The sequence below is a fragment of the Erythranthe guttata genome, chromosome 9, assembly GCF_056151865.1.
Source record: "Erythranthe guttata isolate IM_541 chromosome 9, IM_541, whole genome shotgun sequence".
Taxonomy (NCBI): Eukaryota; Viridiplantae; Streptophyta; class Magnoliopsida; order Lamiales; family Phrymaceae; genus Erythranthe; species Erythranthe guttata.
In genome coordinates this window covers 2,557,459-2,584,217 of record NC_142541.1, presented here as the reverse complement: position 1 = coordinate 2,584,217, position 26,759 = coordinate 2,557,459, and the positions used below count along the sequence as shown (strand labels likewise).

The 26,759-nt window shown below is 33.8% G+C and overlaps 2 protein-coding genes across 8 annotated transcripts; both read left to right on the top strand.

The window, feature by feature from the left end:
* Positions 1-327: 327 nt before the first annotated feature.
* Positions 328-9,298, top strand: LOC105959795 (P-loop containing nucleoside triphosphate hydrolases superfamily protein). Of its 4 annotated transcripts, none has more exons than XM_012983950.2 (13): positions 328-1,473; positions 2,720-2,897; positions 3,726-3,829; positions 3,935-4,036; positions 4,641-4,710; positions 5,228-5,283; positions 6,637-6,687; positions 7,042-7,146; positions 7,278-7,322; positions 7,614-7,725; positions 8,033-8,212; positions 8,813-8,896; positions 8,984-9,298. In XM_012983950.2, the coding sequence occupies exons 1-13, from the start codon at positions 517-519 to the stop codon at positions 9,001-9,003; spliced, it is 2,064 nt and encodes a 687-aa protein (XP_012839404.2). In that variant the 5' UTR covers positions 328-516; the 3' UTR covers positions 9,004-9,298. The 4 variants fall into 4 exon arrangements, with proteins under 4 accessions (XP_012839404.2, XP_012839403.2, XP_088679653.1 ...); XM_012983949.2 differs by having other exon boundaries at positions 8,033-8,238; XM_088823527.1 differs by having other exon boundaries at positions 8,009-8,212.
* A 6,759-nt stretch (positions 9,299-16,057) lies between these two features.
* Positions 16,058-24,522, top strand: LOC105959796 (isochorismate synthase, chloroplastic). 4 transcript variants are annotated; one of them, XR_016033632.1, is made up of 19 exons: positions 16,058-16,290; positions 16,422-16,628; positions 17,816-18,069; positions 18,483-18,600; positions 18,675-18,791; positions 18,864-19,010; positions 19,265-19,339; positions 19,427-19,495; positions 19,916-20,034; positions 20,138-20,195; positions 20,360-20,470; positions 20,848-20,932; positions 21,032-21,129; positions 21,344-21,436; positions 21,555-21,626; positions 22,269-22,431; positions 23,697-23,740; positions 23,984-24,081; positions 24,208-24,522. XR_016033632.1 is itself a non-coding variant. In XM_088823522.1 (16 exons), exons 1-15 carry the CDS (start codon positions 16,153-16,155, stop codon positions 21,615-21,617), a joined length of 1,752 nt encoding a protein of 583 aa, XP_088679648.1. In that variant the 5' UTR covers positions 16,058-16,152; the 3' UTR covers positions 21,618-21,626; positions 22,269-22,646. The 4 variants fall into 4 exon arrangements, 2 of the variants coding, with proteins under 2 accessions (XP_088679648.1, XP_088679649.1); XR_016033631.1 differs by having other exon boundaries at positions 23,984-24,522; XM_088823522.1 differs by lacking the exons at positions 23,697-23,740; positions 23,984-24,081; positions 24,208-24,522 and having other exon boundaries at positions 22,269-22,646.
* The last annotated feature ends 2,237 nt before the right edge of the window (positions 24,523-26,759 follow it).

Sequence of the window (26,759 nt, the reverse complement as noted above, 5' to 3'; positions counted from 1 at the left end):
AACTGGAACCGAACCGGAACCGGTTAGGAACCGAACCGCAAGGAACCGGATTTTTTCGGTTTGGTTCCGGTTCCTCCATCGGAACCGGAACCGGCGGTTTGGAACCGGAACCGGAACCGAACCGAACCGTGGTCAGGTCTAGCCCAACCCTTCTTCAAGCTTGATTTCGAATTTTCGATTTTTTTTTTTTTTTTTGCTATTTGCAGTTTTGGGGTTTTTTTTGATATTTTTAAAAGTTTTGGGGGTTCTGTTATAAACCGCGAATAGCAATTTTGTGACCGCAAATAGCATTTCCGATTTTGATAAATATTAAAAATAAATTTCAAAAAGTGGTACATGCATTATATTACAAATAAAACGGGGTCAAACTTTAATTATATAACTTTATGGGGAGGTATGTAAGAATAAATTATTTTCCTAAACGCCCCCGTCGTTCGATTGAAATTTGTTGTTCTTCGTCTCGCTTTGAAACCCCCGACTACCTCTGCAGATTCTTCGAGTTTTCAAGCTCAACACATGGAATATCCATGGCGGCCTAGGCCATCGTCGACTAGTAACTTCTGTCCAGTCTGCTCAAACCCTCACTTCCCATTCTGCCCTCCCCCTCATCCACAATACTTCAGACCTCCACCACCACCTCCCGATCAACTCTTCCACACTCCCCAACCACCGCCGCCGCCGCCGTCTTATGACCCGTTCCTCGACCACCAAGGCGTTTCCACTATTAATCCTTATCCACCGCCGCAGCCGGGTCAGATTCCGCCTCGGCTGTGGAACGGCAACCCTAATTTCAGCAACCATGGAAATCCGGTTCCCGTGTTCGATTACGACAACAATTGTCAGGTTGGTGCCAAGAGAATGCGGTTCAATAATGCGAACGAGGGTTACGCGAGTTCGGGGATGGCGGAAGAGGAGAGGAGATTGAAATTGATACGCGATCATGGAGCCATGAATCTAGGTTTCGGTAGGAGCTCCAATGGAGGATATTTGCCGTCGAATCATTCACATGAAATTAATTCACACAGGGAGCAAAGTTACGGAGAGCGGCAATTTGTGCACCAGCATGCTGTAAATAACACGAATTCGGAGTTGGGGAGATCACTTCACAATCAAATTGAGAATAATCATGGCTATGGGAACTTTAAACGGCATGGTAATCACGAAATTCTGGGTTATAATGCAACACAGAAACACACAGTGGAGCCAAAATCGGCCTATTACGGTTTACCCAATCAGGATCCTCAAAGGTTTAATGTTCAGCCACCACTCCCCACTTCCCCACCACCGCCACTTCCCGTGGAGCCACCAAGATTTCGTTTCGCAGAGTCTTTTGTTCCCTCCTTATTTCCAGTTGCTGTTGATTCTTCATCCTCTTTTCAGTCACCAAATAAAATGGTTTCTGAAGCAATGTCATCTGTTCCTACTCACTTCACAAGTAAAGCAAATGGATATTCAAGTGGTTATTATCGAGAGGTATGCTCTACTTATTTGCTATATATTTTTTTTATGCGTATCGAATTGGTTGCTGCATTGAAATGTATAAGTATTATTCTTATTGATAGGCTAGATTTCAGAATTGATTGGATGACGGTAAGTGTGTGTTTATGTATCTGTGTAGTGAAGACAGCTAAAGATTTTTCTAAGCACACTAATAAATTAAAGTTGTGCTAGTCATCCTTGGTACGAACAGTAAATAAGAGGAAACACTTTTGGCTTGCATATTCTTAACTAACTAAGATCAAATAAGCACAAGAAGTATTTTAATCAATGATTCGAACCAGGTTGATTTGACGTTAAAACATTAAACCTCACCTCCACTCCTCCAAAAAATATCTTCGATTATGCAAACGACTTGATTCAAGACTTTAATCTTTCCAAACTAGTTGAACCTGGTCATTTTGTTGAGTTTTGCTCAAGAACCCTTTTGAATCCTGTGTGCGTGTGCATTACCGGATGATACAAAAACATGGGTTTAGAGAGGGCTATTCATTCTGAAAAGCAATTAAGCAACTTCACCTTTTATCCAAACTTGGACCAAGACAGAACTTTGACTTGTTCAGTCATTTATTTTGATGAGATACAAATGCTGCAAGCAAGATCTATTTGCAGTTTGTATTATTTTGTTCACTGCTCTACTCTTTGTATTCCATAATTATGTACAATCCATTGCTGCGATATCATATTTTGGTAGTAATTTGACAAAAGTTTAATCACTGACGACGACCACAATTTTTGCTGTATGTTGATCAAATTAAACCCCGCATTTAGATTATGTATGTCGAATGAGCGACTTATGCATGCTTTTGCTCTGTGTGTGTGTGACTATGTAGAGCTTTTCCGAGTGAGCATTCAAACCTTTATTCTGGCAATTTTAGCAGCCGTCAATATGAATTTTACTGAGGTGAAATGAAAAACAGTCCCTTTGAGAAGTTCGATGATTTTTGAGAGAAAATGTTTGTCTTTTCTGGTCATGTAATAAACTGGAGTGATTCCCTTATGTCTAATTTAACAGATAGGAGTGGGAAGTTTGATGTTGTGGAATGTGATATGTATTTTTACTTTCTTGAGTTAGTAGCTGCAAATATGTCATTCCGATTGTCTGCATTTTCTTGGCTTCAAGTATTAAATCAGTTATTCCTACACTGCATTTAACATGATTACCTTTTTTATTTGGAGAGTACTTCGAATTTCTTAAGGATTCTGATAATTTGATTTTCAGGAAACTCAAGCCGTAAAGATGGCTTCATCCAAAACATTTAATGGAGTAAGTGAAGAGTTGCCTCCTAGGCATCTCTCATTCGATAAGCCAAAAGTTATTGATGCCTCTCACATCTTAAAGCATCCACATCGTGCTAACCGCCCAGATCATATTGTCGTAGTTCTGAGAGGACTTCCAGGTTGTTATTATTCGATAAAATACTGAATCATCGAATTTTATGTATTATTAATTTATTATCTCATCACTCAGCAACATCTCTTTGTTGGCCAGAAATCTCCGTCTTTCTCTATCCTATTCAGTACACCTGGTTCTTGAGTATGCATGAAAAATAACCTTAGAACATTCTGAAATATTTGATTTATTCATTTTTCCATGTGCTGAAGTTTTACTTTCTTTTGAAATTTAATTGGCCATTTAGGATAGACAGGTTTAAAGTTCATGATGATATCATCACGGTGGTCTCATATATATATGAGCTGTGACAATGTCATCAGAAAATTTGGAAAGTGCATTGTCAGACTCTCAATGTGTTATATCTGGTAAAAGAATGGAGGATGGTGTCTGCCTGAGGTTAATATCTCAGGTTAACAAGTATCAGTTTTAGTTAATTTTGCTTAAGTATGCACTATAGGAGTTGGTGCCTAAGTAATACATCTCAGACAGACTTCTTGGCAGATTTATTTGATGAGGCAGACGTAGTATTGTTCAGTACTGAGAGATATTTAAATTCATTATGCAAAAGGGATAACTTTGTCCCTTCATGAATAACTTAATGAATGGGAAAATTATGAATCCTGTTCCCAGTTCCACGACACTGAGTCATATATGCTTGCTTCCTGTTAGTGTGATTACCCTGTTTATGTAAAGTTGGTTTATGTATACTGTCCAAATAATATTTGAACTCTTTAATGCAAGAATGAAGATTTAAGGTGTTATAACAGATGTTTAATTCTTAAGACACTTATTACGTTGATTATTTACGTGGAACATCGCCTTGCTCTTTCAGGGAGTGGTAAGAGCTACTTGGCAAAAATTTTGCGCGACATTGAGATTGAAAATGGTGGCACTGCTCCACGTATTCATTCTATGGATGAATATTTCATGACTGAGGTGAGAAGATGTTTTATTTCCTTTTGTATTTGTTATGACTTCCCTCATTCAATTGGGAAAGATTTGCATGAATCAAATGTAAACACTGTCTTTACTAATTTACAGGTTGAGGAGAGTGAGAGTTCAAGATCTTCTGGTTCAGTTAGAGGGAAAAAACCTCTTATGAAGAAGGTCATGGAGTACTGTTACGAACCTGAGATGGAAGAGGTGACTAAAACCATTTCTCTGTTGCATATCTTAGTTTATGATATCCCCGGTGCATAATTAGATAGCTTTCTATTTAAGGGTGAGGAAGATGACTTTTTTTTCCCTTCAGTACTAAAAGCAACGTTTCTAAGAATGATATATCTTAGTAAAATACTTTCTTGCGGGGAGTGGTTCTGTTTTAGTTCCAATATTTTCACGGAAATTAATGGTAAGGTCGGGAATATATATTGTGTGCAAATATATGGGGATTGTGATGGTATGTTTCAGAATGGTTCAGAGGGAGAATCCTAACGGTAGATATCTTGTCTTCTTTGGTTCGTTGTGTCACATCATTATTTTATTTAATTATTTATTAGTTTTAATAGAATAATAGTCAAATGACGTAAATTTATATTTATTGATAATTGTGTAAGATATATATGGATTAATGTATACTACTGTGTGTGCGTGCGCATATATATCTGTATACTATTCATAATAACGATCAGGATTTGTTTTCTTATGTTTTCGAAATATATGATTTTTATCGGTTCATTTTTCTTCCTTTATTTCAGTATTCATTTATGTTTATTGGTTCTACACTGATATGATTTTTATCTTTCAGGCTTACCGGTCAAGCATGTTGAAGGCATTTAAAAAGACCCTTGATGAAGGGGCCTTCCCCTTTGTAATTGGTATGATTCTTCTATGGAGGAAACACGGTTAAAATTTGAAATATCAATTTTATTGTTTTTGTCTTTTGAAAGCCTGACTGTCACTTCCAAAACATTGTTTGGCTAATGAAATTATTGGTGTCATCAATTTCCTTGAGATGCAATTATGTGCTTTTGTTTAGGCTATTTCTAACGAACTGTTATTCAAGCTTCTTTATTCACAGAAGTCATCTTGACATTTCTTATGTTGCTAGTTGTAGCTCTGACATGGTGGCATATGCCAGATTAGCTTGTACGCCTATGCACAAGCTAGTGTCATTTCTCTTGGAAATTATTTTCGAATCTTCTTAGATGGTCTAAAAGGCTAATTCTCTAATAAATATAGAGTCTAAATTACACAGAGATGTAGTCACAAGATGTAGTATCATTATAAATTAAGTGGTGCGGTGCATTTGCACTGCCTTCAGTTTAACTAACTACAGATGCAGTTTATTTGGAAATTGACCCATTTCTTGCTGGTATTTGTTCCTCGTCTTAGTGGATGACCGCAATCTGCGGGTAGAGGATTTTGCTCAGTTTTGGGCAATTGCAAAGGTATACCCTCAATTCTCTCTTTAAGGCGGCCAATTGGTTTGTAACGTGTTCTCTTTTCGAGATGCTTTAGAGGTCTTTGGTTTTTTGTCTTACTTGTAGATTTTCAGACTGCAGAAGAGGTGGGTTGTTTTACCTGTTTGCAGCATTTTTACATACAAAGCCAAATCAAAATAGCGTATCATACGTATGATAGAAGTAAACAGTGAATTTGGTCCATCATACCATTATAATTATTTTGTTTGAGGTGTTTAATGCTTCACGGTTTTCTAATTGCTTTCTGATTATATTTTTTGAAATTTAATGAACCTTTCAAAATCCATTCTCTTATAGATTCTGTATTTAACATTTTCATGGTCAATTTCTATGACTTTACTTTTTTCTAATTTCAGATGGAAGATTTTACGGATCGTTAATGTGTATCTTGTAACTTGGTTTCATAAATTAAAAAAAAAACATGTGTCATGTGTGCCATCACACACAGCAATAACGTGCATAAACATTCTGTCAGTTTTCTGAAACAAATTTACATTAGTTTTGAAAGATTTGAGATTTAGACTGAGGGATGAATTTCAGATTTTTCTTCAATTGATTATTGCACAAAAGTTAGCCAACTGTTCTCTTTTTTAGGAGATTTAGGCTGTGTGATGATATTTATTTCCTTGATGATGAGGTGTACTGTTCTGTTTCTTTATGTGCCGTTATATCATGTTGCCCTCAATTTGTGATTGATAAAACTGAGATTCTTAATATGATTACTTGTGATCATTTGATTGTCATATCTTACACAGTTGACTGGATGGCTTCATCATTTGGTATATTGGCTTAGTCATTTGTCTATGCTTATAAGCTGATTTCTTGTTGTTGAGAACTATCACTTTCTATTTCTAGTAAAAGGCTATCACAATGTAATCCATTGCTGTTACGTCATCATACGCTTCTCGTTGATAGTAACTTTTAATGCAATTTTTAGATTTACGCTGTGTTACTTTTCATGGATATATTTGAGAGTTTTCCAAAGCTATGCCCTATAAGACCTGGAGCATATGCCAGTTGAAAGCCCCTTTCCTCTTCTCCTTGTGTTTTATTATGATTCCGTGTTTTATATGAAATTTTGGAGAGTTAGGCATATTTATTGTAGTCGTTATCTAGCTCCGTCCAGCCTGACGTAAATATGATGTATGTTTACAATTACATTCAAAGCCTTTCTGAACTAAGATAGTTGCTTTGAGTTTCTAAAATTCTTGATGTTTAATATTTTGTTTCCCAGTTAACATCTAAAGTCATAGTTGGGTATTTGGTTCCGTCTCCTGTTTCATGCTTAATTCACTTATCCCTTGTTTTTTTTTTTTGCAGAGGTCGGGGTATGAAGTTTATTTACTAGAAGCCACATACAAGGACCCAGCGGTGAGTTTCTTTCTAGATTGGCAATGATACTCTTTCAGATACAAACTAGATCACGTAGCTGTCAATGAGGGTAATTGATGAATTAAAATATAAGTGGTGAAAAACTTAAAGAAGAAAGGTTTAATCTAAAATGAGATGTTATACCGGTGGTTTAACTTCGAAGATAAACAACGATGAAGTGGAGTTGCAGAAGATCATGTATCATATCCTAGATAAGTTTCAATAAGTCGTCGTTTATTTGAGTGTGTATATCTGTTTTGGTTATAAGTTGTATCCATCCACCCTTTCTTAACAGCGAAAATATTTTCAATGTGGAATGTTCCTTACGATATTCTTCTTCCTTGTGGATTTCAGGGCTGCGCTGCAAGGAATGTTCATGGTTTCACTCAGAATGACATACACAAGATGGCTAATCGATGGGAGGAAGCCCCGTCCCTTTATATGAAGCTAGATGCCAAGGTACTCATATTTTAGTTCTCTCTCTTTTCACTGCTTAATATATTTTAGCTTGATAATTCTTAAAAATTGATTACCGATTTCCTGACGTCAATACTGACTTCTAACATTCATACACTTAATTATGATGGCAGTCATTACTCCATGGAGATCAGTTGGAGGAAAATGGGATTCAAGAGGTAATTTGACTTGGTACATGGACGTTGTTATATTCCTTATTTTACTTATATTATCAGGAATAATTGGTTAACTACAAGAATCCATTAAGGATAAGGAAGAGTGGGAGAAACTTGAGAATTTAATTCAAGATTAATGCAATCATTATTTCTCTGTTTCCAAAGTCCTATGAGTACATATCTAATTGATATGTTGCCCTTGTGTTATTGATATAGTCTCTCGAGGTTTGAAATCTTGGCATATTTTGCTGCATTAGAGTGAACAACATGATCATTTAGTGATTAATCCTGCAGGTCGACATGGATACAGAAGATACCAATTGTATTAGTGATCCCTCTCGTTCTGAAGATACAACTATCGAAAAGTTTTCAAGACCTTTTGAAGGTTATACTGCCAGTGACAGTGGTATGTTTTTCAGTTTCCCTTTGCTCTTTTCAGATGAAAAGCCATATCTTCCTCCTTGCACATGATATATGTAAAATTTTGTGTTGATATACAATTATTTAACAGTGCAATTTTTGTCGCATCTGGATTGCACTGGCCAAATATAAGCTCTATGTTGACAAATACGTCATCTTACCTACCGACAAGAATTACTTAAATATATGCATTAGCAGGCACTGGCACTGCTTTTCTCTGTAATTCTTGACTTTAAATGGTTAGGACTTAATAATTCTGTTTTATTAAGGTTCACTTGTTACGAAAATTCCAGGTCCGTCGACAAATGAAGAGAAAGGGGATGCTGAAGAAGAGCATCCAGTGGAGATGGTGAAGGAACTGGGGAAGAGCAAGTGGTCAAATGATTTGGACGAGGATGATGTCCACAAGTCTAAAGAAACGAAGGGAAAATCAATTGCCTTCTCTAGTTTAATTAAATCATACGGCAAGAAAGGTAAATCTGTGCGTTGGGCTGATCAGGTATGTTATTATCTATTTTCTTCCCGTTCAGTTGAGTATATCACTTTAACATTTTCCGAAGTACCACTGTATCAGTATAATACAGAGAATTATTTGCTTCCAAGAATGGAAATATAATATCATTTATATATCATATAAATTATCGAAAGCATGTAAAACATGTGTGTTAGTGTTGTTATCTCACTTGATTACGGCGCATGTGGACTATTCTATTATATACTTTTGTGAAGTTATTGTTATCATGTGATAGTGGCATAACTGAAGTTCCAAAAGGTACTTCCGATATTGCATTTCAATTGAAAAGATTTGAATTTGAGGTTAGGATTACAATGGACTATATAAGATGGATCTGAAAGTATAATGAATTTCTATGTGATTACGCAAAGAGTTGAGAGTCTATTGTTACTGGAGAAATTGAATATTTTGTACGTTCAAGAACATGTTATCTACTTTGACGTCATATCTCAATTCATACTGATTTAGAAATTTGAGATTACTCTAATTGCGTTTCTGACTATATCTTCTGCCTTTTTTTTTAAGTTGGTATTTGTGGATTATGTTTTTCTTTTTTCAGATTGGGAGAGTTGGTTTTTCAATCGGGCCTGCGAAAACAGCAAATGTATCTCTAGTCATTGGTCCTGGTTTTGGATACAACTTGGTGAGATGCTAAAAAGTCCTTTCAAGAACAATTTAACTTGCAGAAATCGAATCATATGTCTAATCTGTTGTTTTACAATGATTGCAGAAATCGAACCCCCTACCTGAAGAAGAGAAACTCAACCGAAGAAGTGGAGAACTCAGACGGCGAAATATATTTCAAGATCAATTACGCGCTGAGCATGAGTCGTTCCGTGCTGTTTTCGACAAGAGAAAACATCGAATTGGCGGGCTTGGTTTGGATGAGGATTAACATTCTTTTGTTCCGTCTTTTTTTTTTCTTTCTTTTTTGTGCCCATTTTTTATCTAATTATTTTGGCTCTTGCAATTGTTTTGCTTTGTTGTTGTAAATGTAATACAATGTTGTTATAATAACAAATGAGAATGTGGCTGTAGTCGAAAAGTGACCGTTGTTCGAATTTTGTAACACCCACATTCCGTCTCTTGAATAAACTCGCATATGTTATAGGACGACAGAATTCCAATTTTTCTTTCGGTGTTTATTTTATCGAGTGTAACATAGATTTTGACATTTTTCTCTCTTAATATTCTGACGTCTGAGAAATTATGTATATGTAATGAAATCGTGTGTACACCATTTTTTTGAAGCAATGTTTTATTACCTTTTATTTTTGCTGTTGGGTTGTTTTATGAGATTATTTTATGTTTAGATTAGCTCTCTGTTGACTAATCTATTTATAGTTAGTTAAATGTTCGGTTTATGTTGTAGATTTAGTATTAGAATTGTTCAAATTTGGTATGAAATATATCTTTCTAATAACACTCTTAATTTAGGAAAAGGTTAAAACTTTCTTAAAAATAATTTGTACGGCTCACAGTTCGTTCGGATATTTTGAATTTGTTAAAAGTCCATCGGGGTAGCTCACTTGGACAACCTAGATTGAAAATAGACAGCTTAAATTGAAAATGGGAGGTGCTATTCGCGATAGCAAAATTACGAATGTCGTTTTAAAAAATCCACTATCTATCTTTCTTTCTCTCTCTACAATTTTAGCTTTTATATTAGAAATCGTTTCAAAACCCATGTTATTGTAGCAATTTGCAAAGAAAAATGAATGTATCGAATGAGGATCGAGAAACGGAACCCAATGAGGTAAATTTTGTTCGTTTTTGTTCTTTAAATCGCGAAAACGCGACTCACGACCAAACTAGGCGCAAAAAAGATCGATTCACGCCCGGTTTGGGCGCGGAAAAGCACTTCCGGCGCCCGGTTTGGGCGCCCAACACAGCTATCCGCGCCCGGTTTGGGCGCGCGTGCTGAATGAGTTTAAATAAAAAAAAAAAATCATATATTTGTGCTACTATAAGCATTCAAACACGAGCTCCTTCTGTTGAAGTTCTAACATGATTAATCAGGTAGGCTACAGTCATTTTAGTGATAAATTCTTATTTAACTATAATTATCTATTGTATTATACTGGGCAAAAAATAATGAAATACGCGCTGCTACCATGACTCGAAGACGGGTCTATTTGTTGGAATTATTTCAATAATTATGTGTGCTCACATATGTGACGTAAATGTGTATGGCTATCTAAAAGAAAGTCCAAACTAATAAAGATTATTGGGTTGGACTTATGGGTATTAGACTATAATTATGGGCCTAATGTGTAGAGACAATTAGGGTTTAATTGTGATTTATTGATGGGGCAGAATCACAGTTGTAAGATAACTGGACTCTACAGTTATATAAAGGGTCGTGGTCCCCAAAGAAACGTAACCATTCCGTCTCTTCTAAAATCCATCGTTAGAGAGATAATCAAGGAACTGCGGATTCTTTGGAAGACTTGTCCCAAATCCAGTGGAGATCCGGAGATCCGTCTCTTCTAAAATCCATCGTTAGAGAGATAATTAAGGAACTGCGGATTCTTTGGAAGACCTGTCCCAAATCCAGTGGAGATCCGGAGATTCGATTCCATGATGTAAGGTACGCTTTCGTGTTTATGTTTATGTTTAATTCTCGTTGATTCAAGCATGTTGGTTCTTGGGAATTCGTATACATGTACGATATAATTTCTAACACTATTGTGTACTAGATAAAACGCTTGACCAACTAGGCTGCAGAAAGTTTGTAAACTTAGACTTATTTAATTATACTCATTCAATTCAGTTATACTGGGCAAAAAAAAAAATGAACCGGACGACCGGTCCAGAACCGGCGTCTGGACCGGACGCCCGAAGTAATTTTCCACGCCCAAAATGGACGTGGGAAAGCAGTTTCCACGCCTGAACCAGACGTGGAAACTTCTTTCCCACGCCCATTTTGGGCGTGGAAAATTCGAAAACCCAACACTAAAAACAGCTCGAAATCGTGATTTTCATGGGATTTTCATATGATTAACCACAAATTCAATATATATAACTACTTTAGATGATTAATTACGTTTCAAATTGACGAGATTTTCAGATCTGGGAGGATTTGTGAGAAAGGTTGAGGATTTTTGTGAATTTTGGGGCTTTTGGGGATTTTGGGTTTTGCGTGGATTTGAGGATTTTTAGAGAGAGAAAGAGAAAACTATTATGAACGACATTCGTAATTTTGCTGCCGCGTAAATCATTTCAGATTGAAAATATACACCTTAACTGGAGCGCTTAGCTAGAAAATAGATTACTTAATTGGATAGTTTAAACTGAAAATGGACAGCCCATACAAAGAAATAGTCAGATTGATTGGAGAATTTGGACCGGAATAATTAGACTGAAAATGAGAACTAAAACCATGATAATAATATTTACCGGTGATGTTGTTGGCAGAAATCAGGTGGTCGGCGGCATGAAACTGGTAGGGAGAGACGGATAAGTGAGTAGTTTGTATTAGGGGTAAGCAAGTCGGACCCATCAACTCGTTGAACCCGTTAAATCGGTAAAAACCGTTCCGCTAGAACTGGACGGATGGATCCATCAATAGGATAGGGTCCTTAAGTAGAGAGGATCCGCGGGTTTGGGTCTAAGACGGGTTTAAATATTTTTAATACCCGTGAAACCCGTCCCGTCCAGCCATACAAAACAACGTTGTTTCTTTATATTATGTAGTATAATAAATTAATAATATATAATACATGAATAAAACATCTCCTACATATCAAAACTTATATCTATAACGACGACATCGTCTCGTTTAATATATAGTTACCTATTTTATTTTAAATTTTGTCTTATAAAGCTTTGGTTTTAGTTAATTTTTTTAATGGATTTATGATTAAAATATATTATTTTGATTTGCCCTTGATATTTATTATTGATGTTATTCACATAGGTTTAAATTTAGATTTTACGTAAAGTCATTCATTTCAATTTTTAAATAATTTTGCTTAAAACTATAAATTATTAAAAAAAATAACATATTTAAATTATGACGGGTTTCGACCCGTGAAGCTAAGGTTGGGTCCTACTATAAACCCGCCATGGACCCGTCTAACCTAAACCCGTCGAAAATCCACAAGTTTGGTTTCTTAAAATCAAGAACCGTTGGTTGACGGGACGAGGACTGATTTTACTAGAACCTGCGGGTTTATAACCCGCACATAAATTCAGAGCAATTTGGTATAAAATTCAGAGCAAAAGACGGTATATTCGAGCAATAGGCTTCGCCTTCCGTTCAAATTCATTTGCACTACTAAAGTTTTTATTCCAAAAAAAAAAAGAAAGAGAGAAAAAAACATTTAGTACAATCTCGACTTGTAGAATTGTCTTGAGATATTCTGATCCATAGAATGAAAAACAAATTTAAAAGATAAAAATTGATCTTAAAAATATATGTAAAAGCATGCGAGATGTGTCTGGTTCAAGCGCGGATAATAGCATGATGCGTCGAACCATATGCCGTTGCTGGCTTTTCACCGCCCGAGTTAGGCGCACAAACACATCAACTACGCGTGAATCAGACACAATTATGGATGTCCGCAGATGGTTAATTCGCGCGCAAAAAACGAATGACGAAAAATCCAATATTTTTATTCCAGATTTCAAATGTTTATAAGATCACTTCCATGGCATTATATTCCGAATCCGACAATTTAATAACATTGTAGATGAATAATAATGTTGAATTCGGATAAAATAATATCGTTAAAGTTACAGAAAATGAACGAATTTAAAAGAGTAATTATGTTTTCGATTCTTAGGTTCTAATTTTTGTTTTTTTTCAATTAAATCGTCTCCAATTGATTTTTTATATAATTTTGAGAAGAAGACAATAATTCATAAATGCTTACCATGCTTCATGACATTTATGTTCAATTTGGTAAGTTCTTTAATTGTTGAATTGCAATGTTTATTTTAAGTGTCCTATGGCCTCTACCAAATTCGGCCTACCTACTTACTTATAATGCTATGTTGCTAATAATAATAAATATAAATAATAAAATAATAATAATAATAATAATAATAATAATAATAATATATGACATGATTCTTTCCTTTTCATAACAGAAAATCTCAAGTTGATGTGATTAATTAAGGCAATTTTTGTCCCTATATCTCTACGTAAGCTCTAGCAATAGTTTTTATTTTGGTATGTTTGGTCAACGAGACTGGTTCGATTCTTGCCGATTCGCTTAGTTAGACAGCTTCGTATGCCTTCCGTTTCCTTTTTAAGTATTGTTTAAGGCTAATGCACATCGATTAAGAAAATTAGGCGTTTTCAGTACAGTTATCGAATATTTAATACATATGTATATATTATATATTCTTTTCTTTTTCTTTTTTAGGAATTAAGAATTAATTTATTAATGCTAAATCATGCTGCATGAGTGAGTAGTACATGGAATGTAATATAAAAAAAGTACAATTGTAATTTATCTTGCTCTATTGCATTCTTAATACTTGTAGGAATGTCTCATTTTTTGATAACCAATATTATTGAAACAAAATTGATTTAATTAAAAAAATAATAATTAGTTTTGAAATATTTTCTTCACCCAATAAGCATACTTTTTGTAATCGAAATAATCAAATTATATATATATATATATATATATATATATATATATATATATATATATATATATATATATATATATATATATATATATATATATATATATATATATATATATTTGAAAGTTGAAACATCATTGATAGTTTATATAATTTATGAGTTGACTTGGGTACTAATATTCGTAGGAACTACTACGCAATATAATAATTATTTTATTAAACGAAATATACTTTTGTAAAATGATGGGATGATTATAAAACAATGTTTCGAAAACCGAATCGGATATTGACCTGGATAAGATATTGGATTATTGACTGGTCAACTAGGATCCAGTTAGGTTTTTTATTTTTTATTTTTTATTTTATAATTATTTATACATAATTTTTATAGTAAATAAAACATATTTTTTTTCACAAATTAATTCGTTACACATTTCCAACTAAGATGTAAATCAAAATTATTTTTGTTTTACATACGTAACATATCTAACACACACATATCACGCTGAATCATTTCAAATATTATAGAAATTATAATAAATTATAACATATCTTAGAAAAAAATCTTATGAATTTTTTTTTCTTTTCAGCTAAGCAGCAAAAATACGTTATTTTGGCCATATTATTTGTTTAACACCATTTTGGGCAAAAAGAAAAACCTATTTTTACTGAGATTACGGTATTACTGCTCAACCAGTCAAACTCAATCGGACAAGGCAATGATTCAGGCCGGCTAGTCCGATCGAGGTCTGAAAAAGTTTAAACTCATTTTTTTACTTAAAATCATGAAGATACGAAAGTGTGGGTTTGTGTTTTTTTTTTTTCAAATTATTTTCCCAATATTCCTCGTCTTTTAAAGTAAAATGAAAATTGATTTCCTAAATACTTTCAAGCAAGAAATAAAAATAAAAATAAAATTGTAATACATTGTCAAAATGTCAATCCAACTTGTAAACTTTGAATACATGGAGATTGGTGTTACTTGGACTCCGAGTTTTGTGCAATTAAATTGAATATTAACTAGGGATGCAAACTTTAAAAAAATATCTTTATGTAATAATAATAATCTTAAAAAAGTTCATTTTCATTTATTTTTTCCTTTTTGTACTGTATCCTATTTTTAAATGTAAATTTTTATTTATAACAAACTTATTTAAAGGCTTATGCATGAATTGAAACAATTTGTTGACTGTTGATTCACAATGATTTAATTTTATTTTCCATTGTTTACATTTTCCTTTGGAATTAAAAAAGTACTGGAGATAAATTTGGCGTTACTCATGGTGTTGCAATAACTCTAAGAGAGAGAAAAAAAAAATATCTCGATTTTGTAGTTACTACGGTTACTTAATAGTTGAAGCCATTTTTTTTCGACCAGATCGCAAGATTATCAACATATACCAAGAAATAAAATTTATTGTATTTTTTTTTAAAAAAAATAAATAAATTAATAAGGAAGAATAGTTCTCGAATTTTGAGAACCAACCTCAAGTAATGCATTTTTTAGTGCCGTGTACCAAGCTCGAGGGGCTTGTTTAATATGATTGGATTTAGTATATTCATAACTATTACAACTTTTAATAAAGAATGATTCAATTACTATTTATTTTGTGAATTTTTATGACTCCTTGTGTTGCTTTCTCACAATCCAACAACAAAAATATATTCAATATCATTGTTGTTTTAAGAATTTCGAGAAAAAAAAAAAAACACTTCAAATTTAGAAGTCGGATCGGTTTAAAATAAAAAAACGAAACACGCAATATTTTCGTAAATAAATTTTCATATTCTAGAACATCGTGTAACACGATGCTCTCTTGAAAAATAATCACATCTCAAAGATTCTCCATATTTTGTGATCCACGATGTTCCATTATTCCAATAATAATAAACTCATTTATGATGGAGTATACTTAAAAAAATATTAAAAATACTAAAAAAAAAAATAAAAAAAAAAATCAAGTTGGTCTGCAAAATCTATTGACTTGAATAATGGATGCATTAATTAATTAGTAATTACTAATTGTTAATTATTAAACATTAAAAATATACACACATCTATTGCTGGCGATCTCAATTTTATAATAATTATAATAAACAAACTCAAATTGCAGTCATAATAATTAATAAATGTCATATTCAATTCAAGGTGTAGCACTACTTTTATCTATATAAATACAACACAAACTTCTTCATATGTTTTATTGCACACACCCAATTTCTAATATTTACACACACACACACACACACACACAAACACACACACACACTAGAATAGATACATACATAGATACATACATGGCTGCAGGTGTTATTACAAGGCATCAATATTATTGCATTACTCATTTCATGAACAATGAGCCCATGAAATTTTCTCTCTCATCACCAAATGCAGTTGCTAGACAATATTCAGTCCAATTCCCCAATAATAATCATGTAAGAATTAATTCATGTCACATTTTTTTTTTGTCTTCTAGTGCTTATTTACTACAAAAAAAAAAAAAATTAAAAAAAAAAGTACATATATATTAGAAATTAATTATACATTGATATAATTAATATTGTAGAAATTTCAAGAACTCAACTTGTCTTCAATGAATGGGTGTGGAGGTGGTGGTGATTATCCAGTTAGAACCCCACTCGGTGTAATCGAAACTCGAACTCTCCCCGCCGCTCCGACTCCGTTACTGGCGGCCGACAGCCTCAACTCCGCCATCTACCGCCTCAAGTCGTCCGATTCTCCGGCGGAGGATTCCGGGATTATTCGTATTGAGGTGAGTGTTTCTTGACTTGAACTTGTCCAAGATTATATTCCAACTTTCTATATATTATATGTACATGTTGGGCATGTTCATGTTTTTGAGAGTGTGTGTGTGTGTGTGTATATATATATATATATATATATATATATATATGCCACGTGGTTGGTTGAGAGAGGATTGTTGATTATCCAATCTTGTTCTTTATCCTACACTGATTTTAATTTATTACATTAAGAAATTTTTAAGATTATGGGATTGGTGATATATATAAAGTGTGTTCATTGGAGGGCCAAAAAAAAATGTGCCCAGAAAAATGCTCACTGAGAATTATAGTATTTTTTATTTATTTATTTATAATTATTAATGTGTTATAATTATTTATTACTAAGTATATATTTTAAGAAATATTTTAATTCATTTTGGCGGGATTTTGTTCGGTGTTTTTCGGTCTCCTAGATGCTACATCTGGTAAATGGTCACTTTAATTTACACACGATCACATATATATGCATGAACCATGCGCGTTCGCCTGTGTATATATATACATATGAGATAATTTAATCTATTTTAATTGTTTTTTTTCAAAATTTAAAATTAAAATGAAAATAGTTGAGGACAAGATTTTGATTTCATGAATATTTTTTATTCTGATGATCAGGGTCAGGTATCAAATAATTATTATTAAATTGTAATTAACAGTCCAACAGCATAGCATTAATTAAGGTGTTCATTCAATAATATTATCCCTTTCTTTACGGGGACAATATATAAATTAGTAAATATATTGAATTTAATTCAATTTTTAACTCAAAGGAGCACTAATTAATTTAGGTAACGTGACCGTAACATGGGCATCTGACAGCTGAATAAAATGAATCTGATGAGTTTGAATAAAATGAAATTAATTACATATATAAAAAAAAAAGAATAAAATGAACTAAGTTTTTGAAGACACATGGAAGTAAGACATGCAACAGGTGACTTCAAGTGTGACAATTATTTAAGTCAAATGTTATTTTTTTTTCATCGATTTCATTAAAAATGGATCATATATTTACTAAACCGGTTAACGGTTTTTAATTTTTGTTTCTGTTTCTTTATAACAATTTTAATTAGTTTTATAATTTTTCGTGAAAAGAGTTTGAAAAATGGGCGGGAACCAAAGGGTTAAAAGTTTGATCGGCTATGGGTTTGTGAAGGTACCAATACAGGAGAAGGTAGAAGCCCTAGATTGGCTGCGTTCACAGAGCGACACTCTTCTTCCCCGCTGTTACTTCTCCGGCAGGGATTCCGGCGACACCGCCCTTATTCAAAATCGCAATGGGGATGATCACGCTTCTTCCAACCGCCACGATTCTCATCAAAAGCTTCTCAGTGTTGCCGGGCTTGGATCCGCCGTCTCCTTCCGCCATCTCCATCCATTCTCTTTGGACGATTGGCATTCCATCAAAAGGTAATTACAGTATTCATTCCCCCATCCCATCAATTTCTTCTTTTATGTGTTGTATTTTTCAGATTCTTAATTAATCGTTTTGCAGGTTTTAATTTGATGATTTTTTTTTTTTTTAATTTAGTCAGAGGTTGTGGTATAGGAATTGGGATTTATTAGAAATTTTACTGTTGTAGCTGTTATTGTGTCTCAATATTAACATATTCACAACACTCATAATTAGAGTTTGGTTAAACGAGAAAATCGAGTTCATGTTCTTTCGAGGAGCCAAAGTACTAAACAGTTTACCTTGTTGGGAAGTTGAATATAGCAATCAATTGGATGAAATGGAGCTAAAGATGAAACAATTGTCAGCATTACATTGCAATACTACACAGTAACTTCTTAATTTTAATTGTGCGTGTATTTAATTGAAGGTTCTTATCAAATAAGTGTCCACTGATTCGTGCGTATGGTGCAATGCGCTTCGATCCGAGATCCGATATAGCCCCTGAGTGGAAGGGCTTTGGTTCTTTTTATTTCATGGTCCCTCAGGTAAATATATATTTTTTTATTAGTTGCAGTTTTTGCTTTTGAACAAATGACATATGTCAAGACACTAATTGCAGGTTGAATTTGATGAGTTTAAAGGAAGTTCAATGCTTGCTGCAACTATTGCGTGGGACAAACGCTTGTCGCGAACCTACGAGCAGGCAATTGCTTCACTTGAGGCTACAATGTGGCAGGTCTGACGTTTATTCTTGTCCTTTACATTTGATCTTACTATTGTGGCTCAATCTGTAAATTTGTGTTTGCAGGTTTCATCAGTTGTTCAGAGATTAAATGGTAATACTACTCGTGCTGCTGTACTCCACCAGACTCACGTTCCTAACAAAGTATCATGGGATTCTGCCGTTAACCGAGCTCTTGGCTTGATAAGTAGCAAAAATTCGACGCTTGTTAAGGTTGAAACTTAATAACACTACTAGCTTACTGCACCCCCCATAAATAAATTCCTAACAGTCCTTTGTGCAGTTATGGTAGCGATTATAAATCAGGGTTAGATGATAAAAATGGGACGTGAATCTATTTTTTTTTCTTTTTTTTTCTAGTAGTCTTTTGTTTTCTTTTTCTTTTTCCTTTTTTGCTATATATGTTGCAGTCAATTATTATAAACAACACATCTCTGAGTGAATGCATTTGGTCATTAAAAATACAGGTTGTTCTTGCACGTAGCAGCAGACTACTAACCATGGTAGAGATTGACCCTTTACAGTGGTTGGCAAGTTTACAGGTTGGTTTTTTACTTCAGATGGACTTTTCATCGACCGATATGTGAAGATTATAGTGAATCATAACGCTTAGCTGTTGATCCTTGTAGGTTGAAGGAGATAACGCTTACCAGTTTTGTCTTCAGCCTCCTGAATCGCCTGCATTCATTGGGAATACTGTAAGTTATTTACCTCATTATTTATTGCGAGCAAGTGAAACCCCTTTTCTCTTTCAATCTTACGTCTCTCTGACAATATCAATAGTAAGCTCTATACGAAATATGCGATTTAACTGAAATGTAGTATTATACTCATTTGCTAAGTTGCACATGTCAGTCTTCACGGTTGGATTTAGGAGTTAATTCAGGTGGTGATAGTGGCACAATCATCAACTTCATGCATCAATAGTAGAAACACATAATATGCTAGAGCTTGTATTTTCATGTTAAAAGGTTCTTCTCAGCTTTTAAATATTTAAAACTCTAATCACTTTGGAACTTAATATTCAAGTCCTATTTCATCCTTTTTTTGCTGGAGTTTATGACTTTACATAACAGTTTATGAGTAAATGATTTGCTTATTATTCAATTTGTGAACAGCCAGAGCGATTATTCTACCGAAACCGACTTAACGTTTACAGTGAGGCTTTGGCTGCAACACGAGCTAGAGGAAGAACCGAGTCTCTAGATTTACAGATCGGAAATGATTTACTTTCCAGGTTAATCTCCATTTTTTAGTCTAGAATGAATCAAATGTACGTTTGTTACTCGGTGCTTTGAGTGTCTTGAACTTATTGTCAACCATATTTACTTCATTTGCAGTGCTAAAGACCATCATGAATTTGCTGTAGTAAGAGAAAATATAAGAAGAAAGTTTGAGGCTAGTGAAGCTTACACCTTTAGCAGATTTCAATATTGTATCTCTTCGTAATGACATCTTACATATAGTACATCAACACCGTGAAGCAATTTCAATCTTTCTCTTGGATTTTCCTTTTTTGAGTTACATCATTGTTTTCTTTTCTCCTCTATTTTGCAATTTAGACTGTATGTTCCAGCACAGTAGTGGAGCCAAGCAAAGTTCTAAGGAAACTTCCTCGTGTTCAACACCTTTATGCTAAACTTACAGGCACATTGGAGAAAGAAGATGATGAGGTATTTCTTTTATTGGAGTTCCATATTTCCTGATCAGCTGTTACTTTACCATCAAAACTAGTGAATTTTTACAATAATAATTATAAACAAAAGCAAAATATAAACTACAAAAAGGTAAGGGCTTTGATGATTAATAGATGAAAAAAAAGAAAAGCAGAAGTGAAGGAATTTATTTCGCACTAAGATAAAGCATCACAAATTTATATCACTTGCTCTCTTATTACTTCAAATAATTATACATATTTGGGGAGTAGTAGCTATGTGACCCTCAAACTACTTTGGATCCTACACGATTTCTCATTCTTCTATACCATACATCAATATGTTCATAAAGTTACTTTTTAATTGCTGATTGGATATAATATTTCTTTTTCCAGTTTAAGATTTTATCTTCCCTTCATCCAACTCCTGCTGTTTGTGGGCTTCCTGCGGAAGAGGCGAGGATTTTAATATCAGAAATTGGTATGCACATTCTTACACGCTCAGTAATTTTCAGCCATCTTACTTCCTTGCTAAATAATCATGAAGGTATTTTTGATATTATTCTGCTTTATTATTCAGAGAAGTTTGACCGTGGAATGTATGCTGGCCCTGTTGGGTGGTTTGGAGGTGCAGAGAGTGAGTTTGCTGTGGGAATAAGGTCCGCACTCGTTGGGAAGGTGAGGATGCTAAAATATGTTTAACTATGTACCAGATAGTATTTTCTGAGTTCTCTACTTGGTCCCACTTCTATAATCTATAAAACTAATATAACACAGTGTTCAAGTAAAGTAGAATGTAAATTACTTTTTTCTTTCAGTTGAAATATCTGTCCTATTAACAGTTATTATCTTATATAACTTAGTAATAAAATATCTTGATTTGAATCACAAGGGTGTTGGTGCACTGTTGTATGCTGGAACTGGGATAGTAGAAGGAAGCAATTCAGACCTGGAATGGCAGGAACTGGAACTGAAGACGTCACAGGTTTGTGCTTCGACTGCAGTCTACATGCATGTGCAGTATTAATGCCATGGTTTTTATACATAAAAACATTTGCAACCACTTTAACAAGAAATTTCTTTGTTTATTTCCTGTTCCGTAGTTCAAAAAACTGATGAAAAACGAGGCACCTCTTTCGGCGATGATGGAGAAAATTGAACTGTAACTTAAAAAGGTCAGTGGTTCTGAACTACTACTCCGTTCATTACGTGCTTCTAGAAGTTTCATTCAACTGAACTTCTGTTAGCTCTTGGTTTCTGAACACTTTGATAAACATTTTTTGGTGATAGATGTCCAAAGGAAAGATATGCATATGATGGAGGACCATATTGGTTTTCCTTCAATGGTCATTATTTAAGTGGCCCAAATATATTTACTCACTTATGATGAAAATCAGCATCTATTTTTATATCCTGTAAATAACTGATTTGTATATAAGCATATAGAGAGAACAATCAAGAAAGTTGCCAAGGGGATGATTTCTTGAGATGGAACGATTTGTATATATTTGTCGTCAATGATATAAGATGTAGAAAATAACACAAAATAATGTAATTACACTTAGCAAGCTTTCCTGTTTTTTCTCCCTTTGATTCTGCAATTTGGTTACTTTCCACTGGCTTAAGTCAACAGACAATTAGTTCTGGAAGTCCTATCCTTTTCATTTGTCTGAAGAAGTACAAAGAAATCGTCCATGTTAAGTCTTAACTAAGGAGAATCGTGTCTTGCTAATATATCCTTTTCATTTTTGGATCTTTTGTGCAATCTAAAGGTCAAAGTCTTCAGGTATTGGTCTGACATGTCAGGGCTTCTGCAGATTTGTGCTTAGGATCTTCGGGTTGTTTGATAAATCTCTCTCCGTGATCGCCACAGGCTGGCTAGGCAACAATCTCTCTTCGCCATTCAATAATACAAGGAAAAATAACACGTACTCAGCACCTTTGTTTTGGGAATAAATATCATGTACAAGGCATAATAGTGTAGGTTTCTGGATCTCAACGTGAATTATGTTGCAAATACGTGGAGTTAGTCCCACTTTGCATGTGTACTATGTGTGTTGCAAATAGGTGGTTTGGTGAAATAACGTGAGCATTTGTATATATAGATATATATGTGCATAAACTTGTGGAATAAATAGTTGTTCACTGTTCAGCGCTTTGCAAAATCCATTCACTTCTTTTACCACCCATTTCAACATACAGAGTTCTTATATTTTGTTATTAAGATTTAAGTTCGTCTATATGATTTGCTTACTTTTATGAATTACTTGGGATGCTCGTTTACGAATCTGCGTGTAGAGGATTTTGCTCAGTTTTGTGCAACTTATCACTCGGTCCCGTTAATTAAAACATGCGTGCCACCACACAAAGTAATAGGGTGCGGAAAGATTCCGTCACGAAGTTTAATGAAGCTAATGTAACATTAGTTTGGATTTTGAATGATTTGAGGGTTAGGCTGTTTGGATTTTCTACAATTGTTGGACAAAAGTTAGCCACCTCCCTTTCCTATTTACGAGAGCCTGCTCAGAAGGCAATTGATGAGATTTATTTCCTTGATGCGGAGGTGTATTGATGTGTTTCTTCATGTGCCATTATATATCACATTTTCCTCAATTTTTGTGATGATAACCGATATTCTTAATTTTAATATTTGTGCTCATTTAATTGTCATATCTTACACATTTGACTCGATGGCTTCACGGTTTGGTGTACTGGCTTAGTCATTTGTCTATTCTTATAAGTTGATTTCTTCTTGTTGAGAACTGTCGCTTTTCATTTTACTAAAAGGCGATCACAATGTAATCCATTGTTCTTTCGATTTCTTCATCAGGGGCTTCTCACTGACAGTAACTTTTGATTTCTTCTGTATATTTCTGTTACTGGTTCTTTTCTTAGATAGATTTGAGAAGTTTTGGATAACCATTTGCCCGATAAAAGAGCTTTGAGCATATCCCAGCTGAAGGCCTCAATCCTTTTTAGTCCTTGTATTTTATTATGATTCCTTGTTTTATTTGAAACTTCAGAAAGCTATGTGTGTTAGTTGCATAAATGATTTACGTTCACAATCGCATGCATAGCTTTCCTGAACTAAGATAGTTGCATTAAATTTCTAGAAATCTTGGTGTTTTAATATTTCGTTTTCCCAGTTAGCATCTAAAACTCGTAGTTGGGTAATGTGGTTATATGTCTATTGTTTTCTGCTTAATTCAACTTTCCTTAGATTTTTGTTTTTTGACAAAGATCAGGGTACGGCGTGTGTTTGCTAGAAGCCACATACAAGGACCCAATGGTGAGTTCTTTTCTAAAATTTCGTTTTGTTTTTTTGGGTAATGATACTCGTTCAGATGCAACTGCTTAGCTGTCAATGAGGGCAGCTTGTTGGGCCATTTTTGTAATTTCTGAAAAATAGAAGCACATTTCGATAGCAAATCTCGAAAAAAAAATTGTCGTTTCCTAAATTATTTACATGGTTTGACAATCGGTGACGAATCGATAAATGATCACAATATTTATTTATATGAATATATTTCAGAGCTGTGCTGCTGCAAGGAATATGTCATGGTTCGACTCAGAAATCAGAACCACATACAAAAAGATGGCTAATCCATGCACATGAAGCTAGATGTCAAGGTACTCGTACTTTTTATTTTATTTCCCACTGCATAATAACTTTGAACTTGATTATAAATCTTGAAACCTAATCACCTGTTTGGTGACGTCGAATTATAATGGTTCAAACCACTGATTGCACGGCAGTGGTTACTCCATAGAGACGAGCTGGAGGAAAATGGGATTGAAGAGGTATTACTTGACACGGTATATATGGATGTTATATTCAATATCCGACTCGTATTGTCGAGAAGAATCGGTTTACTGCAAGAACCCATCATCATATGGATAAAGCAAGAGTCCATATAGTGACAGTGGTATATATGCATGTTTCTTCCTTGCTCTTTTCATATGAAAAGAGGCAGTTGGCAAAATCATTATCAAATTGAATTAAATTATAGTAATTTATTTTTGAGGGAATTATACTAATTTCATTGATATTGCAATTTGACTTCATTATTATTACAGTAGTGTCTACAATGGTTTATTTACTTTTTCAAACGTCAGCTATAGCTGACTTGAATGTTGGCGCCAATTTTGGGCGAATTTCATCGAACTAAAAAACATTATTGATTTTGACACTATAAATATTAGCTTGAATTATTTTAAATATTTATTGAGTTTCATTTTACACACTACTACGTGTGTTTATTTAGAATTAAAAAAAGCATTATGCAAATATTTAGTTTAAGAGGTCGTTAATTGTGATCTTTTGGGTGCATGTTTGACCATCTTACTGATGTAAGCTAAATTTTCACAACTTTTTTATTTTTATTTTTATTTATTACATCTCCCTTGGTCATTTATTGTTTGGGTAAATTACAACCACTCCTGAGGTATAGTTAAATAACGAAAAAAACTCCTCACGGTTGGATAATTACATCTACGCCTCAACTATGAATCTTCTTACATCTCCACCCTTCTGGTGTCAAATTAAACATAATCATCTAGATTCCGTGTAATTTTTTCGAGTTTGTACTCGTTTTGTTTGAAAATACAGTTTCTGATGATACACCACAATCTTATGATCATCTAGCTTCAAAATGTGGAGCTCGAATGAAATAAAATATATACAAAATTGAGAATATTCCATATAATCTAGAAGATTCCATTAAATTTGAAACCACAAGAGTGGACGTGTAAGAACATTTATAATTGAGGGGTAGTTGTAATTACCTAAACAAGAAAGAGACTTTTATAATTCGACCATACCTCAGGGTTGGTTGTAATTTACCCTCTTTTATTTTTTTTTCCTTTTCTATTTCTACGGCTTCTCCAAAGAGCAATTACTAAATCACTAGGTTAAAATAGGGGACAATTATTATTTTTAAAAAAAATATCAATATTGTCGAAAGTCGATAATAATTCGAACTCCATTACAAAAAAAAAAATTGAAAAAATCGAACATCGAAACTTTGAAAAGTTTGTCCAAGAGAAAAAATAAATTGGAATCATAATTAGCGAAATTCAAAAAGTTATCTTATGATTCTTTGTAACTTTAAAATATATATTACGTCGGAGTTTGCTGAAAATTTACCATTTGACCCCGCGGCCATCGACCGTTGTCGTCGAAATCTGCAAGGAGTAGCTGGATTCTTCAACACATTAAAGACATTCGTAAATTTCTCTTCAAAATTAACCTTATAAGTCAATATTGTTAGGTGGAAACAAACATCAGGGATTTTAGTATGGGATTTTAGTATAGTTATGTGACAGTTTACGCAATCGACTATAGTCAATTAATAAATCAACTATGTTTTTCTAGAACTGATTTATTGCTTTTACGTCTAATATGCGCTTTAATATTTTAATCAACTTTAGTCAATTAATAATTTAACTACGCAAACAACGTAATCGATTTACGTCCAGTTTAATCCAGAATTTCAAGAAAAACATAAAGTAAACTAAAATTTCGCGACAAAATATAAGGAAGAGATTTTCACTAATTATTTTAAAAAATGAGACCTATCTCAATGCAATTTCAATACGAAGGGTAATTTTAGTAATTTTCCCTTTTCCATAATGGGGCTCTTTGAGAAAACCCCTCACCACTTTTTTAATGGAGGAAGGCCCAAAATATTTTAGTCCATTTGAGAAAAGCCCACACCCATTTTCAACCATTATGTTTTCCAGCTTTACCCCCGTCCGCCACATCATCACTGGGTCACGCGCTCAGCGATTTTTTTTTCCCGTTTTTTTTTCCTGTCATTTATGTATCAGTTTCCTTAATCGACTATGAAGCATAGTCGATTAGCCTTAATCGACTATGCTTCATAGTCGATTAATGAAATTATTTATTTTTAATTTTTTTTTTAATTTTTTTTCTATATCAGGTATATTAATCGACTATGATGGGAAGCATAGTCGATTAAGAATCTGCTACTAAAAATAACAAATCACAACTGCGAAAAAATGAAAAATCAATTATATTATATGTTATAAAAACAAAAAAATATACAAACATTATAAATGATTTATACAACTGGAATCAATAAACAACAAATTCAAAAAAAAAATAAAAAAATTAGAGACGATCAACCATAATCGACTACCAGAGTATAGTCGATTAGCTTAATCGACTATGAACATGTACATAGTCGAATAAGGTTTCAGCCTGCGCGAAATTCTATACACACGCCGTCCTCCGCCTAATCCACCAAAAACCCCAAAATCTGTCTCTTATCACCACACCGCCGCCG

Excerpts from the sequence above, each read along its gene's own strand:
- LOC105959795 (XM_088823526.1), top strand. The coding sequence starts at position 517 with ATGGAATATCCATGGCGGCCTAGGCCATCGTCGACTAGTAACTTCTGT. Across the intron at positions 4,037-4,640 it reads ACGAACCTGAGATGGAAGAG|GCTTACCGGTCAAGCATGTT; the intron begins GTGACTAAAACC and ends TTTATCTTTCAG. Across the intron at positions 7,323-7,613 it reads AGGAAAATGGGATTCAAGAG|GTCGACATGGATACAGAAGA; the intron begins GTAATTTGACTT and ends TTAATCCTGCAG.
- LOC105959796 (XM_088823522.1), top strand. The coding sequence starts at position 16,153 with ATGGCTGCAGGTGTTATTACAAGGCATCAATATTATTGCATTACTCAT. Across the intron at positions 18,792-18,863 it reads TTGAGGCTACAATGTGGCAG|GTTTCATCAGTTGTTCAGAG; the intron begins GTCTGACGTTTA and ends TTGTGTTTGCAG. Across the intron at positions 19,011-19,264 it reads AAAATTCGACGCTTGTTAAG|GTTGTTCTTGCACGTAGCAG; the intron begins GTTGAAACTTAA and ends TTAAAAATACAG.